This window comes from Nycticebus coucang, chromosome 6, assembly GCF_027406575.1.
Source record: "Nycticebus coucang isolate mNycCou1 chromosome 6, mNycCou1.pri, whole genome shotgun sequence".
Lineage (NCBI taxonomy): Eukaryota > Metazoa > Chordata > Mammalia > Primates > Lorisidae > Nycticebus > Nycticebus coucang.
This window is the reverse complement of record NC_069785.1, coordinates 124,887,822-124,904,536: the sequence shown is the minus strand read 5'-3', so window position 1 is coordinate 124,904,536 and position 16,715 is coordinate 124,887,822. Positions and strand designations below refer to the sequence as shown.

Genomic DNA, 16,715 nt, shown 5'->3' with positions numbered 1-16,715 from the left:
ACACCTAAAAGAGATCAAGTTCATAAATCACCATGCAGCAGGCTCCAAATTAAGTTCACGGGGAGAAATTCCTAAAATGCAACTGTGTAGAACTACTACGAGGCAGGACTAAAAATGACAGATATCACCAATACCCAGCCAACTTCAGGCACTGACCTTCACCCAAAATGACCTTCCCCTGGTTCCACGATGAGTACAGAACAGCAATGCACAATCATGGTTTTACCTACCCCTTCTCTGAAAATCCAGGGGAAAGTTTCTCTCCAAGAAACTACATTTCCAAATTCAATCCACTGGATAACTTGGCAGCAACCCTAGACTAATCGCATGGCTCCGAAACAACCCTCTTTTCCTACGCCTGTCAACTAACTTCACTGGCCAAAAGCAATCTACAATCTCAGATTCTCCTGCTAGATCAGGTCAAATCCAGGGAGGCTAAGAGAAAGAGGAACTTCATACCTACCTGTCGGTGATAGTAGACTGTGTGCCACTCATTGGGGCCCTTGGCGAGAGGTCCTCCTTTTATCCAACTTGCATTTTACAGTAACTCCTCCACCCCACCCCCAGTGCTCTGGGATCAGGCCCAACTCCGTCAGGGACACAAAAGTCCAACTCAAAACTCCATTCAGTCATCTAGAACATCCGATTGGAAGGGGTCAAAGGATGCGGGATGGAGCAAAACAAGTGATCGCCCAAAACGAGCTGATAAAGTCAGCCAGAAAGCAAGTCCCAGAGCCAGTGATAAATCCTCCAGAAGGTACGCGGAGAAAACTTGCTCAGAGTAAGAGAAGTCCGCGAGACGTGGGAAGGGGACCCGGGAATCCCTCCGTGGCTGGGGCGGGATCAGCACAGGGACGGGTGTCGGCTCCTCTACGGGGGTCTCGGGACCTCGATCTCCCGCCGCGGTAGGGCCGGGGCCCGCTCGTCCCGGCTGTCTATCTGGGGCTGCCGGCAGCTCGTGGCCGCAGCCTCGGCCGCGTCTCGGGACGTCCCGCGCCGGGCCCGCGCGGTTCCATATCCCCCGGCCCAGGGACCCCTTTAGTCTTCCTCGCCGCCCCCACCAGGCTCCGCGCGCCGAGACAACCTGCGGGCGCCAGAGGAGGGGTCCTGCAGCCCGAGGTGACAGGGACCCGGCTCTCTCAGCGCCGTGGGCTGCTCCCCATCCCTTTCAGGCCCGGACTCTTCCGCAGTCGGGAGAGGCGGCGGCGGCTCCTCCCCAACGCTCCGGTAGGCGGCGGTTCCCGCGAGGGGCGGGAGATTCCAGTCCAGCCCGGCCTGGGAGCCTCGGCCCCGGAGGCGGCGGCGGCTACTCCCCGCGCAGGGCCGGTTCGCCGGGTTCTGGGGGCCCTCGCGGGAGCGCGCGTGCACGGCGTCGGAGGCCGCCAGCGGTGGGGGGGCCGCGCGACCACTGCGGGCGCGCGCACGGGTTCCGGTTCCGGTTCTGTCTTCCCGGCCCCGGCGGCGTCCAGCGCGAGCTCGCTCTTCCCCTCCCCCGCCGACTATTTTGGCCTCCTCCCCTCTGACTTCGGGAAGCCGCCTCACCCGCGATCCCTCCGCCGCCCGGCTCTCGCTGCCCCCGCGCGCCGCCCCCGCGCGGACGCCTCCGCGGAGCCTTGGGGGGGGGAGCGAAAAGTAGTTCTGCGGGGCGGAAGGAGGTGGAAACCTGCAGCCCCTGGAGGCCACCCACCAACCTCCAGGCCCCGGTGAAAGCCAGAGATGTGCGCGTTGGCGTGTGGCTCGCAGAAAGCTTTCACCAGGCACCCTCCAGATCCCGAGGAATTCACGAGAGGCTCTTTGGGAATTACCCGCCCCCCTCGTCCTGGAAACTTTTATTCCTTAAGGAAAAGTGCTCGTTCTTATTTTCCGATAACACGTATCTAGCGCTTCTGACCGAGACGCGAGCCAGCCAGCGTCCAGGGTCGGGCCAGCGTCCTGGCGAAGGAGAGCCCAGCACAGAGAGCTTTTGGCGGTGGCCGCTCACCTGAGGCCCCTGCTGGCCTTGTCCTGGGAGAGGACGCGGGTGGACTGGGGGAGGAAGGCGTGTAGGGTTAGGGAGAAGAGGATTTGGGAACCGGGGCCATGATTTCTTGGTACAAATATTGCTTTCAGGCTGCCTTGGCAAAATGAAATGTATTTTTGCCAAATTGATAAAGTATGGTGCTTTCCATAGAGACTTAGCAAGCTTGTTGTGGAAAGAAATGGGAGAAGAAAAAGTATAAGTTATCCGGCAAATAGCATTACGGTTCTCTCTGAAGAGTTCCCCGATATTTTTTCGGCTTTTGTTTTCCTACTGGGTAGAGAGACTTAGACATCCATCTAGTTTTATGATTGAATAATTCAACGTAGTTCTCCAATCCTGTCTTTAAACGCCTCCTATCCCTTTTATCCAACTATTTTTCAGACGTTTGAGCTTAAAGCTGTGTGGGTGGCAAGGGATTTCGGCCATTTTGTAAAAATCAAGTAGCAAATCAAATCAAATGAACACTGGATGTGGAGAGAGGAAACAATTACCTCTTAACAATACTGTTTCTAAAAGTCATTCCACAACAGTTAATGAAAGGATCATTATCCCTGAATAGACGCATGAGCTAAGGCTGACGTTAGAACGGGGTAAAATGGGGCGGGGGGAGATAAACAGAGGCCAAAGATGACTCTTTATTGCTTGATTTTTTTCAGTTCAGGGCACAGCCAGCTAATTCTGTAATGTTTATTTTTGGAAAGAATGGAAGTGGATTAGGGTTCCAAGACACTTTCCTAATGATCAAATCAGGACATATTGCCACCTGCTGGTGTATCCTAGCATGACGATTCTATCCTGAAGAATCCCAGTTAAATTGTGTTGTCTGCATATAACTGGAACGAATTCTATTCATCTGTATACCATGATCAAAATGCAACCTTACCACCAAATGTAGTCAACCTTTCTTAAACGTACTAAATATCTTATTTTCCCCTGTTCTAGTAATGCTACAGTGTTAAGTATCAAATTAATTGGACCCAATGACTCATCAAATCATGCATCTCAAAAATTAGTTCGCCTCTTTCCTTCAAGAATGCCTCAATACTTAAGCTTCAGGAAAAAAACGAACTGGGAAAGTTTCCTAATTCACCTTCTCTTCCTTGCATACAAAACCTCTTGGCAAGCTGTTTTCAAGATCCTTCCAAACTTAAACAGACCCAAGGTTCTAACTGTGAGCAAAGAGGGCATTTTGCTGTGGGAAAGCTTCAGAAGATGGTAAACAAAGGATTGAATTAATCCAGTGGTTATTCATTTCAGAACTAATTTTTTTAAATGATGAAAATCTCTGTAGTCACCCACAAAGCATTAAAAATTTTTTCCTGAAAGCCTCCTTACAGCTGCTAGGAGCTAAATTGTTCTGAAGGCTCAATCTATAGAGTACCTTAGGAAGAGCTGAGCCAATCTAGGTAGAACACCCTCCCCAGGGTCAGTAGTCCTTTCCCTAGAAAGGTGACATTGGTGACTCAATGCTCTTTGAGGTTTTCCAGTGGGGATATTCAAAACATTCTCACGTTCTCATCCATGCTTATTAAGTACCAGCTATGTATTCCAGATTATTTTAAGCATTGGAAGTCCAGTTTTGAAGACAGGAACCCTGTCTTTAGATAATGTGTCTGATAACTTGTTTGACATCATCATCAAGGCAACTGCCCAAACAGGTGGCAGAACAAAAAAAACAAAAGTTCTCCCCCTCTTTTTGCAAACCATTTTCTGTATGTCAGCTATTACCCCCAAAATAAAAAATACTAATGACTGATGATAAATAACAGATTACAGATAATTTCAATGGTAAGTATAAATATGGCTCAACATTCTACAGGCCAAAAGGCTTTTTTTCCTTAACTTCTTGACAAACCACAATAAAGATATAAAATAAAGATATAAAGACAGACTCTGGATTTATAAAAAGTTGTTTTACTTTTATAAAATTTAGTACAAATCTTATTGAAATACAAATCCTTCCTTAACAGCATTAGTTATTATTACATAGTAATCCAAGTGCAAATTAGTACTTCATTTTGTCTGAGCAGACCACACCTTAATTAGCCCTTCGTTTATCTGTAAAGACTCAGCATCTTAACTGCTGAGTCAGCTTCAGTTCATATTTTTCTCTCACGGTTATTCATAGCTATGAGTTACACTATCAGGGAAATGTGGGATTCCCTTCCCCTTATCAATTATTCGGTTTTCTCATAATTCAAAAAAAGAAACTATGTTCATTCCCATGATAGTGTTTCAAAATAGCAAGATCTGCAATCCCTTCACTTCTGAGGGGTAAGGGAGAAAAGAATTGGTATCAAATTAAGCTTATTCATTTGTCCAGTATGAAACAGGTTGCACTGTGCCAAAATTCAAGAGCCAGCTTTTTCTTTTTTTTTCTATTTTTTTTTTTAAGCTCATGCGCCAAGCCACTCTTTTCTACTAAGCTTTTGCTAAAATCAGCATTCCCCAGCATCCTACTTCGACCACAATTTTGTTGGAAAGAAGCTCATCAGTATTTTAGGGATACTGGTGGAGACGCTGTCAGATTATTTCAATGCCCGGCAAAAGTTTTTAACCAAATGACAGTTATTTTTAAAGACCCATGCCTTTAAAGTTGCTTTTCCCCTAACAGTAATGGCTTTACACAGTTCCAACCACTCTCTCATGCCTGGTTTCCGTAGTTGATGACATCCATTTTCAAGGCCACTCACTAGATTAGCAATACTTGTGACCGTAGAATGGCCTCTTTCCTACTGGCCTTCAGCCTTGACTTCAATAGCACCATACACTTGCTCACCAGCTAAGCTAATGAATCACTATTGGTCTAAATAACATGGTAAAAATAAATAAATAAATAATAAATACATAATCATTTTTTCACACAAGCCCTAAAGACCTCCATTAATAAAGTGCTGCACAATATCTTCTTGAAATACGCAACAAGGTATTTCATTCAATTCACAATAGGTTTAAACTGAGGCAGAGATTACACAACCTGCCCCCGAATGATCTGGCAAGTGAAAAGCAAAATTAATTACAAGAACCCAAGAATTCTTGATTCTTAACCCTTTATTCTAAGCTTCTATTCTTACTTCTTGTACATGGGACTAGAGATTATCACACTAAGAAAAAAATTTTTTCCTTCCAAGACTGACTTTGTCATGTTAGTCTGACCATGGAGTGGCACCTTTTTAAGAGAAAGAAGAAAAACTAAAAGGGAATGTATCTGAAATGAAAAGAGAAAGAAAACAAACAAAAAAAAAAATTAGCCCCATCAACCTGAGGCCAGTACACATTTTAAAAGTCTTTGGCTTTAGTTTGTAATACGTACAGCCGAGCTGAAACCTGAACTGCCATCTCAAACCCAGTGGAATCCACATGGTAAATCCCTATGGAATTTAGTCACAGCCTCAAATGCCTAGGAGATTAATACACAAAAGCCCTGAGAACTGGCACAGTTTTCCTGCTAGGGCAGAACCCGTATAACAGGACTCGGTAAATCTACCCACACCTCATTTATCTGGGATCCAAACCCCTAGCTCTGTGGTTTTTGTGCATATGAGAGTTAACATAGCAGGCCTGAACTGCTATCTTTGGAAAGGCCTGCTTGCAAGGTTGGCCCTTAGCTGACATCTGGGAACACCGACTTTGGGAGAGTTCCTGCCATTAACAGATAAGACTGGCTCACGAGGTCTAAACTGTCTGTGCAAGCAATATGGTTTATGCTGAACACCTGCTTTCCTTTTGAGAGTCTTGATGTTTCTAGGTGCCCAACAGAGGCTATCTACATGACCTTTCCCCAATAAAAACCTTGGCACCAAAGCTGTAATGATTTCCCCAGTAGACAGCAATTTCACACGTCGTCAGGAACTATGGCTAGCGGAACTAAGCACATCCTGAGTAAGTCCACTGAGAGGGGATTCTGGAAACTTGTGCCTGGTTTCTCCTAGGTATTCTCCTTGGTCCTAGGTATTTTTTTCCTTCTGCTGATTTTTCTTTGTATCTTTTCACTATAATAAATCAAAACTATGAAAGACTAGACGCTGAGTTCTCTGAGTCTTTTAGTCCTGGTCTTGGGGACCTCCAAAAGAGTTGGAATAGGGAAGTTCAGTAAGTAACTCCCTACCACTGCCACAATTTCAACTCTCATCTTTCTAACCTCCTTTGTTTAATTAAGTAGACCCAATTCCCTGACCTTGCCAAAGCTATGGCTCTTCCTGAAAGTCCCTCATTTTTAGTAAATGGGGGGTGAACTTATATAAATTACTACATGGAAAGCAGGAATAAGTTTTTGTTAAAGGAGTTGCTTCCTGAAGGAACAAGAAACACCATTAACCTTTTTCAAGTTCCTTTCTCAGCTGTCTGAACATCGAACCTCCCAAGGGCAAGAGGACCCAGGGTTACTACAAATGAAAACAAATGCCAGTCCTTATTCCCAACTACCACTAAGTATTCTCACTTTCTACAAGTGTGTCACTGTAGAAGTTACTGTCTTAATACTGACATATGCTCAACTTGAAGACTGACCAAATTGATCAAAAAGTTTAGCCCTTTGTTGAAACCTAAGTTTGTCTTAAGTTTAATTTCCAACCTGGTTCCCACAGCTGACTTAACCCAGTCCATTGTCTGAAGCAAGTCTTAGCTAGTGAGTCTTGAGATGTCCATTATGTTTTAGCTGCCGTTCCTCACTCCGCCTTCTTCTCCAAGCATGGTATTTCTTAATGCTTTTCTTCCATGCAAAGCGCCAGATGTTAAACATAAAACACCAAGACACCGCATACATGGCTATTCCGCCAACCTTCACAAACCACTTGGGTGTGGGTGAGATCATTTCACAGAAAAGGAGGCGAGCTCCCACACCAATCCTCACTCCAGTGAACAGAGCCACAAAGAGGAAGTCTACTACATCTCCAGTGAAACTGTGATAGTGGCCTGTTTCACGGAGAAACCAGCGCATCTGTAGCAAGGGGTTGGTAATCTCACTTCCAAAGAGGACTGCATTGACTTCTGTGCCTGACTCCCCAAGCACCAGTGCCATGATAATGCCTAAGATACTCAGCGTGTGGTGAGCCAGCATCAGGGCCCCCTCGGACTGGAAGTAGATGCACCATCCCAAGTCGAAGATGAAGTAGCCCAAGGTGAGACACAGAACATGAACTTGGAGGGGTGTGTTAGGTGAGCCTGAAATAAACCAAGACAGAAGCAAATTGAGTGACTGAGTATTGTGCTGCCTTGCGTAGGGCCCCTAAGTGGTCTTTCAAATCTTACTGAATCAGTGAAGAAGATAAAAACAATGGCAGGCATGTGCTTTTTAAACCAGCTAAAAGTCTATTTCCAGAGTCTTTAGTCATTCTGTCCTGAACATCAGATTAATTTCTTAGCTTAATGGGAGATTGGTGGTACTAACCTACCCTGAAAGTAGACTCTGCAGAGAACTCCAAAAGTTAGTGTGTTCCCACGTCCAAGAACATAGGTGACAAGGACCTGCTATGTTTGAAACCATGAAGAATCTTCAGATACAACACAAAACCAAAGAATTGCTTTCATCTCAGTTTGACAGTTTTGAGGAAAACCCCAAAGCTCAATATGTAAATCTAGGGAAGCTTTTTTTTAAAAAAAGGATCTAACGGAAGTTATGAGACAAACTGTGTTCTCCCCACAAATTAATATCATGAAACCCTTAACCCAAGGACCTCAGAATGTGACTATATTTGGAAAAAGTGTCTTTAAAGAAGTAATTAAGTTAAAATAGGATCATTGGGGTGGGCTCTGAAGACATTAGGACCATAGATACACACAGAGAGGGGTGACCATGAGGACATAGAGAGAGGGCGCCCATCTGCAAGCCAAGGAGAGGCCTCAGAAGGAATCAAACATTCCAATACCTTCTCCATCTGGACTTCTAGCCTCCAGAATTGTGAAAAAGCAAATTTCTGTTGTTAAGGTCACCCAATCTGTAGTATTTTAACGTGGCAGGCTCAGCCAACATTTGTACCCAGGGGGTGCAATTTTTGTATACTCAAGAAGTAATACTTAACACCATCTAGTCATTTAAAAATTAATGTAGTTACCCCAGATAAGGCATTGGTTAAATCAGTGATAGTAAATGCATAAAACACAATAATATGGAACAATTAAAAAGGACAAAAAAGACTTTATCCTTTTTACATAGACATGGAAAGATGATATCCTTTGAATTACGACAGAGCATAAATTACAGATTTACAAAAAAATATGTAAAATACAGTTCTAGCCAGATGAGGTGGCTCACGCCTATAATCCTAGCACTCTGGGAGGCTGAAACGGGTAGATTGCTTGAGCTCAGGAGTTCAAGACCAGCTTGAACAACAGTAAGACCCCCATCTCTAAAAACAGTCAGAGGTTGTGGCAGGTGCCTGTAATCCCAGCTAGTTGGGAGACTGAGGCAAGGGGACTGCCTGAACCCAAGAGTTTGAGGTTGCTGTGAGCTATGACACCAGGGCACTCTACTGAGGGCAACAAAGTAAAACTCTTGTCTCAAAAAATAAAAATAAAAATAAGATAAAATACAGTTCTATTTGTGTTTGGGTTGATAGTAGAAGATGTTGATATTGGGTTTATGTTTTGTACAATACTGATTGACTAAATAGTAACAAGCAGTTTAAAATTTGCTTTAAGGCTGGGGATGGTGGCTTATGCCTATTATCATAGTACTTCGGGAGGCTGAGATGGGGAGATTGCTTGAAGCCAGGTCGAGACCAGCCTGAGCAACATAGTAAGACTCTGTCTCCATAAAAAATAGAAAAATTAGCCAGGTGTAGTGGCACATGCTTGTAGTTTCCCAGCTACTTAGGCTAGGGCTGGAGGTTTGCTTGAGCCCAGGAGTATGAGGTGAACTATGACAGCACCACTCTAGCATAGGCAACAGAGCAGGACCCTGTCTCAAAAACAAACAAGCAAACCAAAAGGGTGTTTTATGGGAATTCTTCTTCGATGTTATATAAACTCTGTTTAAAAATTCCATCCAAGACTACCCTCAAATCATAAACCCCTAAGAGAAAATCCCCTATCATCCCCTACCTACCTGGGTGGGTAAAAGGCCATGGGCCATCAATGAAGCCAATGTAAGCCGAGAGGCCTATAGAGAGCACTCCATGGGTGAAAGTAACCAGGCGGCAGCTCCACTCATAGCTTCGATGCTTATTCAGGCGGCAGAAAGAAATATAGAGCGAAAGCCAGCCACACAGGCTGCACAGCACCTGCAGACACAGAGCTAGTGCCATCCTAGGATGAAAAGACCAAAACCAGAAAAACAAAGGATGCACCCTAAGAAAACAGCTTTGGGTCACTATGTATATATGTCCTCATTTCTCCTGCAGAATAGCATAAACATATTACTTTTATTGAAATACTTCCTCCTTATCTACACAGCCAAGCATCTTCTATTTTAAGTATGGCTATATTTATAACTGTATGTTCCTTAAAGATAGCATGTTGGCAACTGGTAGAAGTTGTACACTGGAAACTGGGAACTGTATTCTGAGTTGACAGGCTGACATCACATTTATAAGTAAATGTCATTAACAACCCTCCAGTGATGACTGATCTTGGATGGTAATACATGGATAATAAAACACATATATTACACAATGTCTTTGCATTACATAGATCCTAGTGAGAAGTTCTCATGAAAAAACACACCACCACTACCTTGGTTTCTGCTGGAGGTCACATGATGGTTTAATGTGGTTTTAAGTCATGCTAACTTCAGCTGAGGTTTGGAGTCAGGCCACAGGTTTATCAGTCAAAATTTAAACTTGGGGGGTAAATCTAAATATAGAACTAAACAAAGAATCCAGACTTCTTGGAAAGAGGGGGAAGGGATCCTAGTCTTATTCAGTTCTGACATCTAACTCAGAGATTTACCAAGGAGGAAAGCAGCAGGATTTTGAGGTAAAAGAGGGGAGTTTTTGTTGAAATACAAAAATGGGCTTAAGGCAATTATTCAGTTAAAAATGAAACCATGTCAGAAAGCTACACTTTGGAATTTTTACTGGTGACAACTATATGAGGACAAGAACAACTATAACTGAGCCAATGTAGTCATACGAGATTAAAATCTAAAAACGACCAATTGCGATTCCTCTATTGAAACTACAAATTAAAAAAGTCAAAAACATTTCAGATATCTGTCTCATTTCAGCAGGAATTTTCTGCATGGCTACACTTAATTGCTTAACTCTAATCTGACAAGTGAAATAGTATCTGTGGACCAACACACTTCAGTACACAAACCACTCCCAAGAATGCTATCCACAAAGGGCTTTATCAAGGTCAAGTTCTGTACAGCCTTCATCTGAAAGCAAATTTCCATTCAAGAAATTAGTAGGTTTCCATAATAGACCTGAGTACCAATTCTGCCCCTAACTAACCAGAAGAGTGTGGGCAAATTACTTTCACCTAGAGCCTCAGGTTTTACAAAAAAATTAGGAAAAAAATGGAGGCAGGAGAAGGGACAGCGAGGAAGACAGAGAGGGAGGGAGAAAGGGAAAGGAAAGAAAGAAAAAAGGATTGAAGAACTCTATGGTTTGTCCAGTTTTGACATGGAGTTCTGAGATACATTTTGTAAAACACCCAGGCCACTTTTCAGAAAAAGGGACAGAAATACAAAGTACCCAGAGTGAAAAAAACTGCCCGCCCTTACTTCCTTTTAAATGCCAGGGTCACTGGCCAGTAATGCGGATCAGCTCATTTGGATATGCCGATTAGTATTTTTAGAGTCCTCTTCTCTGAATCGTAATTCCCTGGCAGAATGGAGCAAACAGTGGCCCATTTACAAACAAGTAATAGAATATTTGTAAATGGCAGATACAACTCTGTGACCTTGGGAACTCCTGAGGTTCGGCTTTTCGCTCTTGTTTTGTCAAAAGAATGGAAGAGTACTTAGATGGCCATTGCAGCTCAAAAGTCCTGGGCGGGCTCCTCTCCAGATGCGAGAGCAGGAGCGCCAGGCGGGCTCACCTGGCTCCTGGCCTGGGAGCGGGCGTGGCTGGCGGCGAGCGGCAGACTCGGGCGTGGCGCAGGGCGGGCGATGGCACCTCCGCGCGGGCGTGCCTGCCACTGCCGGCCGCGCCCGGCCCGGGAGCCCGGGGCCAGACCGTTATCCCGGCAGCCCGCGGCCCCGGGCGCCCAGAGGCAGGAGGCCCTGTCCCCTCCCGGGAGCCAGGCCAGGGCGTCTGCCCGCCTCCTTCCCCACCAAGGGGCCACCGGTCCGCGCCCACCGCGGCTGGACGGCTGGCGCCGCGCTGTTATTTAGAGGAGCGAACCGGGAACCCTCGCCCACAGCTCGGGGCCCGGATCGCGGCGACAGGAAGCGGCGCAGCGAGCGGGAGCGAGCGAGGCTGTGACGGCGGCGGCGGCAGCGAAGCCGGGGGTCTGAGGGCACCTGCTGGCCGGGAGGAGGGAGCGCAGAGCCAGAGCTGGACGCTGGACCTTCGGAAAGCCTGGAGGGTCCTCCTCCTTCTGGCGGGGAAGGATGAGAGGGATCTAGTGGTGACGTGAGACCTGCAGGCTGTTATCTTGTTTATCTGTTGTCTGTTAGTTTAAGTCCATTTCCATTCCTCCTCTCCCCACGGTGGGACAGCCTAGCCAATAACCGTTTATTGAATGCCTACTAAGTGCATACACAATAAGCAGGCACCGTAGGAGATGTAAAACATCATTCTTGCCCTGGTACTTGAATCTATATTGTGAAACAAGCACAGAAATAAGTGATAACCGGGAAAGTGCCAGGGTCACTGAGAATTATGTTACAGTATTCTGAATTTCAGCTCTGTCACTAACTTGGCAGGAAAGCATAGGCTTAAGGGTAAACCTTGCTTGGTATGCCTTTGGGCAAGTTACTTAACTTTGCATTTCTCCCTTTTCTCAGAATGGTAATAAGTAATAAAACCCAAGTTCATAGGTTATTGGGAGAATTTTAAAAGATTACATATATAAGTGCTTAGAACATGGGTTGGCACCTAGAAGTCACTATATAAATGTCAACTACTGTTTTGTTTCACGTTGGGTCTATTTTAATACCAAGGAGAGTAAGCTTGAAGAGAGAAGTGTGCAGGCTCAAATGGGATAAAGAGGGTGTCTGAAGTTAATTAGGACAGGCAATGATCGGGTGCTGAGGAACCCAGACACTCTCAGAAAGAGAAAACCTTTAGCAGATGTGTGTTTAGACAATATCTGGGGAATAGTAAATATTCTAGTTTTAGTCATTTATCTTGCCAATTCCTCAAAGGTGAGGATGACACCGTTTTCATCTTTGTTTCCATAGTATATGGTATGACACAGGTGCAATAATGTTTGTTGGTTGAAATAGTGGGAAATGAGCCTGGAAAACTATACTGGAAGCATATTGTAGTTCCTAAAGCTTGGCAATCATCTGTAACACTTAGAAAGTGTTTTCAAACTACACTGTGCTGGCTGTAACTTGAATATTGTAATTTAGTAGGTCTGGTATGGAGCCTAGGAATATGCATTTTTTCTTTTTTTTTGTAGAGACAGAGTCTCACTGTACCGCCCTCGGGTAGAGTGCCATGGCGTCACACGGCTCACAGCAACCTCTAACTCTTGGGCTTACGCGATTCTCTTGCCTCAGCCTCCCAAGCAGCTGGGACTACAGGCGCCCGCCACAATGCCCGGCTATTTTTTTGTTGCAGTTTGGCCGGGGCTGGGTTTGAACCCGCCACCCTAGGCATATGGGGCTGGTGCCCTACTCACTGAGCCACAGGCACCGCCCGGAATATGCATTTTTTTAAATGCAAGAACCATTCAGATATCAGTCACATTCTACCACTGCTGTTAGAGGGCCTTAAATGCCTCTGTTGCCAGTCTGTGATGCCAGGATAAGGCCTGCTATTATGTGAATAAGAGAAATCCCACATTATAGAGCTCGGGGATTGTGTGATCATGCTCTCCAAGCCCTTGCTACTCAGGGTATGGTCTACGGACTAGTAAAATCTACACCACCTGGGAGTTTGTTAGAAACACAGACTCCCAGACCCTAATCCCAGATCTACTAAGTCAGAATCTGCATTTTTTTTTTTTTTGAGACAGAGTCTCACTCTGTTGCCTAGGCTAGAGAGCCATGGTGTAGGCCCAGCTCACAACAACCTGAAACCCCTGGGTTCAAGTGATCCTCCTGCCTCAACCTCTCAAGTAGCTGGGACTATAGGTGCCCACCACAATGGCCAGCTAATTATTCTGGTTTTTTTTTTTTTTTTAAGTAGAGATGGTGGTCGTACAATTGCTTAGGCTGATCTTGAACTCTTGAGCTCAAGCAATCCTCCTGCCTCAGCCTCCCAGAGTGCCAGGATTACAGGCATGAGCAACCGTGTTGGGCCCAGAATCTACATTTTAACAAAATTCTTAGTGATTTGTGCACATTTGGACAGTAGTCCTTATCCTTGATAGCACAGTAGAATCACCTGAAAAGCTTTTGAAAATCCCAATGCCAGCTGAGCCCAGGAGTTTGAGACCAGCCTGGGCAGCACAGTGAGACCCCACCTCTATGAAAAAATTTTTTTAATTTAGATATTGGGGTGGCGCCTATGGCTCAGTGAGTAGGGCACCGGCCCCATATACCTGTGGTCCCAGCTAACTCGGGAGGCTGAGGCAAGAGAATCGCCTAAGCCCAAGAGCTGGAGGTTGCTGTGAGCTGTGACACCACAGCACTCTACCAAGGGTGACAAAGTGAGACTCTCTCTCTAAAAAAAAAAAAAAAAAAAATTTAGGTATTGTGTCATGTGCCTATGGCCCTACCTACTTAGGAGGCTGAGGCAGGAGAATTGTTAGAGCTCAGGAGTTTGAGGTTGCAATGAGCTCTGGTCACACCTCTACACTTCAGCATGAGTGACAAGTTGAGATCATGTCCCAAAAAAAAAAAAAAACTGATGTTCAGACCACATCCCAAAGTAAATCAGAATCTCTGTGTGGACATCAATCATTTTTAAAACTCCCTGTATAATTCCAGTGTGTAACCAAAGTTGAGAATCTCCATTCCAAGGCCAGTCAACTAAAATTCATGTAAAATGAATTAGAGAAGACATGTTAGACTTGTGTTGAGATGGACCAGGTAAGAAGTAATGATAGTCTAAAGCAGTGGTTCTCAACCTTCCTAATGCCGCGACCCTTTAATATAGTTCAAGGTGGGTTGCAACCCACAGGTTGAGAACTGCTGGTCTAAAGAAAGAAAACATGGAAGGCTCTATTTCAGTAAATGGATAGTATGCAAATCTTGACCTATTCCCCATTTGTTTTTATTGCCGTATTTTTTTTCCTTCCAGTATTTGAATCTGGGACTTTCCTCTAGCTGTCATCATTTTCCACAACAGGACAGTTTTTAGTATTTAGATACAGGAGTCTAAAGGCTGAGGAGATAAGGGAAGGTGCCAGTTCTTCTTAGGATATTAGGCCTTTCTGATCTGGAGTGGCTGGGATTTCAGGTTCAAGCTTTATTACCTGGGATTAAATTTTATTAATGTATATATCTTTGGCCACAATCCCTGTCCCACCCAGTGAGATCCTTATCAACAATAGTATACCCCCGGGGCAGCGCCTATGGCTCAGTCGGTAAGGCGCCGGCCCCATATACCGAGGGTGGCGGGTTCAAACCCAGCCCCAGCTGAACTGCAACCAAAAAAAAAAAAAAACAATAGTATACCCCCAAAAGTTCTAGGCTGTTGGGGAAGAGCAGGGGATAGGAAACTCTCCACCAATTCACTTTCCTGATAAGAATCACAATGACGGGCGGCGCCTGTGGCTCAGTTGCTAAGGCGCCGGCCCCATATACCAAGGGTGGCGGGTTCAATCCCGGCCCTGGCTGAACTGCAACCAAAAAATAGCTGGGCGTTGTGGCGGGTGCCTGTAGTCCCAGCTACTCGGGAGGCTGAGGCAAGAGAATCCCTTAAGCCCAGGAGTTGGAGGTTGCTGTGAGCTGTGTGATGCCATGGCACTCTACTGAGGGTGAGACTGTCTCTACAAATAAAAAAAAAAAAAAAAAGAATCACAATGACCACAAATAACGCCTATATTGCACCGAGTGGAATGTACCAGGCATTGGTCTATATATGTGTTAATATAACGTGTGTGTGTGTGTGTGTGTGTGTATTCATTTAATTCTCACAACTCTACGGATGGGTTAGGTTATCCCCATTTCACAGGTAAGAAACTGAGGCAAAGAGCACTCAAGAATTTCCCTAGATGACATGATTATTAAGAGACAGAGTTGGGTACAAACCCAGGCAATACAACTCTGGAGGTCATGTCCTTAAACACCAAGATATGCTGTGTCCATACAAATAAAATTTCCTACAGATGTTTACTATATTCTTATGTACTCACAGCTTCTACCTCAGTGAAGGGTGTTAGAAGTTATTTGCTGGGGGGTGGGGGGGGTGGAAGGAATTCCATTAAAAATATATGTATATTTTTGAGACAGTCTCTCTTTTGCCTGGGCTAGAGGTGCAGTGGCGTCATCGTAGCTCACAGCAACCTCAAACTCCTGAGCTTATGCAATCCTCCTGCCTCAACCTCCTCAGTGGCTGGGTCTACAGGTGTGCACTGCCATGCCAAGCTACCTTTTATTTATTATTTTTTTTGCAGTTTTTGGCTGGGGCCAGGTTTGAACCCACCACCTCTGGTATATGGGGCTGGTGCCCTACTCCTTTGAGCCACAGGCGCCGCCCACTAACTTTTATTTTTTGTAGGGACAGGTTCTCACTGTTACTCAGGCTAATCTGAAACTCCTGCCTTCAAGTGAGCCACCTGCCTTGGGCTCCCAAAGTGCTAGGATTACAGGTGTGAGCCAGCATGCCTAGCCCATGTTTTAAAATCTGAAGTGGCTAATATGTGCCAGTCATAATGTTAGGTATGGGGGTACAAAAAGTCTCAATTTCACAGAAGTCCCCTCTACACTGAGAAGCGGCAGAAGAGGCAGCACAATATGACAGGAGCCTGCAGGATGCACCTGGAGGGAGGTCACTGCCCTGGAAACCTGGGGATCAGGAGTCATGGGACTAATAAACTAATAGACTAATAAATGAATTCTCTGAGTCAGACCAAAAGTCTTTACTTTGTCTTAGAAACCCAGAATTGGGCCCTCCAGCTTTGAATCAACTAAACATCAGAGTATAAAAGAAAATTTGAAAAAAAGAAAGAACATTTAAAAAGCAGCAGCAGCAATCTTTTTTCCCTTTTCTTTCTCCCTTGGCAATGACTGGTTGTTGCCCCTGGATGCTCTTTTTGTTTTGAGACAGTCTCACTCTGTCTCTCTGAGTAGCATGTCATGGTGTCCTGGCTCACAGCAACCTCAAACTCTTGCACTCAAGAGATCCTCTTGCCTCAGCCTCCCAAGTAGTTGGACTGCAGGCACTCACCACATCACCCGCCTAGTTTTTCTATTTTTTGTAGAGATAGGGTCTCACTCTTGCTCAGGCTGGTCTCGAACTCCTAAGCTTAAGCAATCCACCCGCCTTGGCCTCCCAAAGTGCTAGGATTACAGGTGTGAGCCACTGCACCCAGATGTTCTTTCTTGACCCTAACTAGATGCTGAAGAAGCTAATCCCTGGAATTATGGATTTTATAGAATTATACAGACATTAAAGTGAATCTGTGCCACTTTCAAGTTTGACTCTGTTCAGCAACTAAGTTAACAGGGAAGGGAAGCTACCAGAGGCTGTAC

At 45.2% G+C, this 16,715-nt stretch overlaps 2 protein-coding genes across 8 annotated transcripts in view; both read right to left on the bottom strand.

The window, feature by feature from the left end:
• ARHGEF12 (Rho guanine nucleotide exchange factor 12) overlaps positions 1-1,341 on the bottom strand; it is a 157,578-nt gene extending 156,237 nt beyond the window's left edge. For 3 of the 6 annotated variants that reach the window (XM_053596121.1, XM_053596119.1, XM_053596120.1), the window contains exon 1: positions 464-1,324. In XM_053596121.1, coding sequence (XP_053452096.1) covers positions 464-495 — 32 coding nt within the window. In that variant the 5' untranslated portion in view covers positions 496-1,324. Of the gene's footprint in view, positions 1-463 lie in introns of all 6 variants that reach the window. The other 3 variants (XM_053596116.1, XM_053596118.1, XM_053596117.1) reach the window with 2 other exon arrangements.
• Positions 1,342-6,545: 5,204 nt separating this feature from the next.
• TLCD5 (TLC domain containing 5) lies at positions 6,546-11,124 on the bottom strand. 2 transcript variants are annotated; one of them, XM_053596131.1, is made up of 3 exons: positions 11,003-11,113; positions 9,066-9,265; positions 6,546-7,183 (listed from the first exon to the last, which is right to left on the bottom strand). In XM_053596131.1, exons 2-3 carry the CDS (start codon positions 9,262-9,264, stop codon positions 6,645-6,647), a joined length of 738 nt encoding a protein of 245 aa, XP_053452106.1. In that variant the 5' UTR covers position 9,265; positions 11,003-11,113; the 3' UTR covers positions 6,546-6,644. The 2 variants fall into 2 exon arrangements, with proteins under 2 accessions (XP_053452106.1, XP_053452108.1); XM_053596133.1 differs by lacking the exon at positions 9,066-9,265 and having other exon boundaries at positions 11,003-11,124.
• Between the last annotated feature and the right edge of the window lie 5,591 nt (positions 11,125-16,715).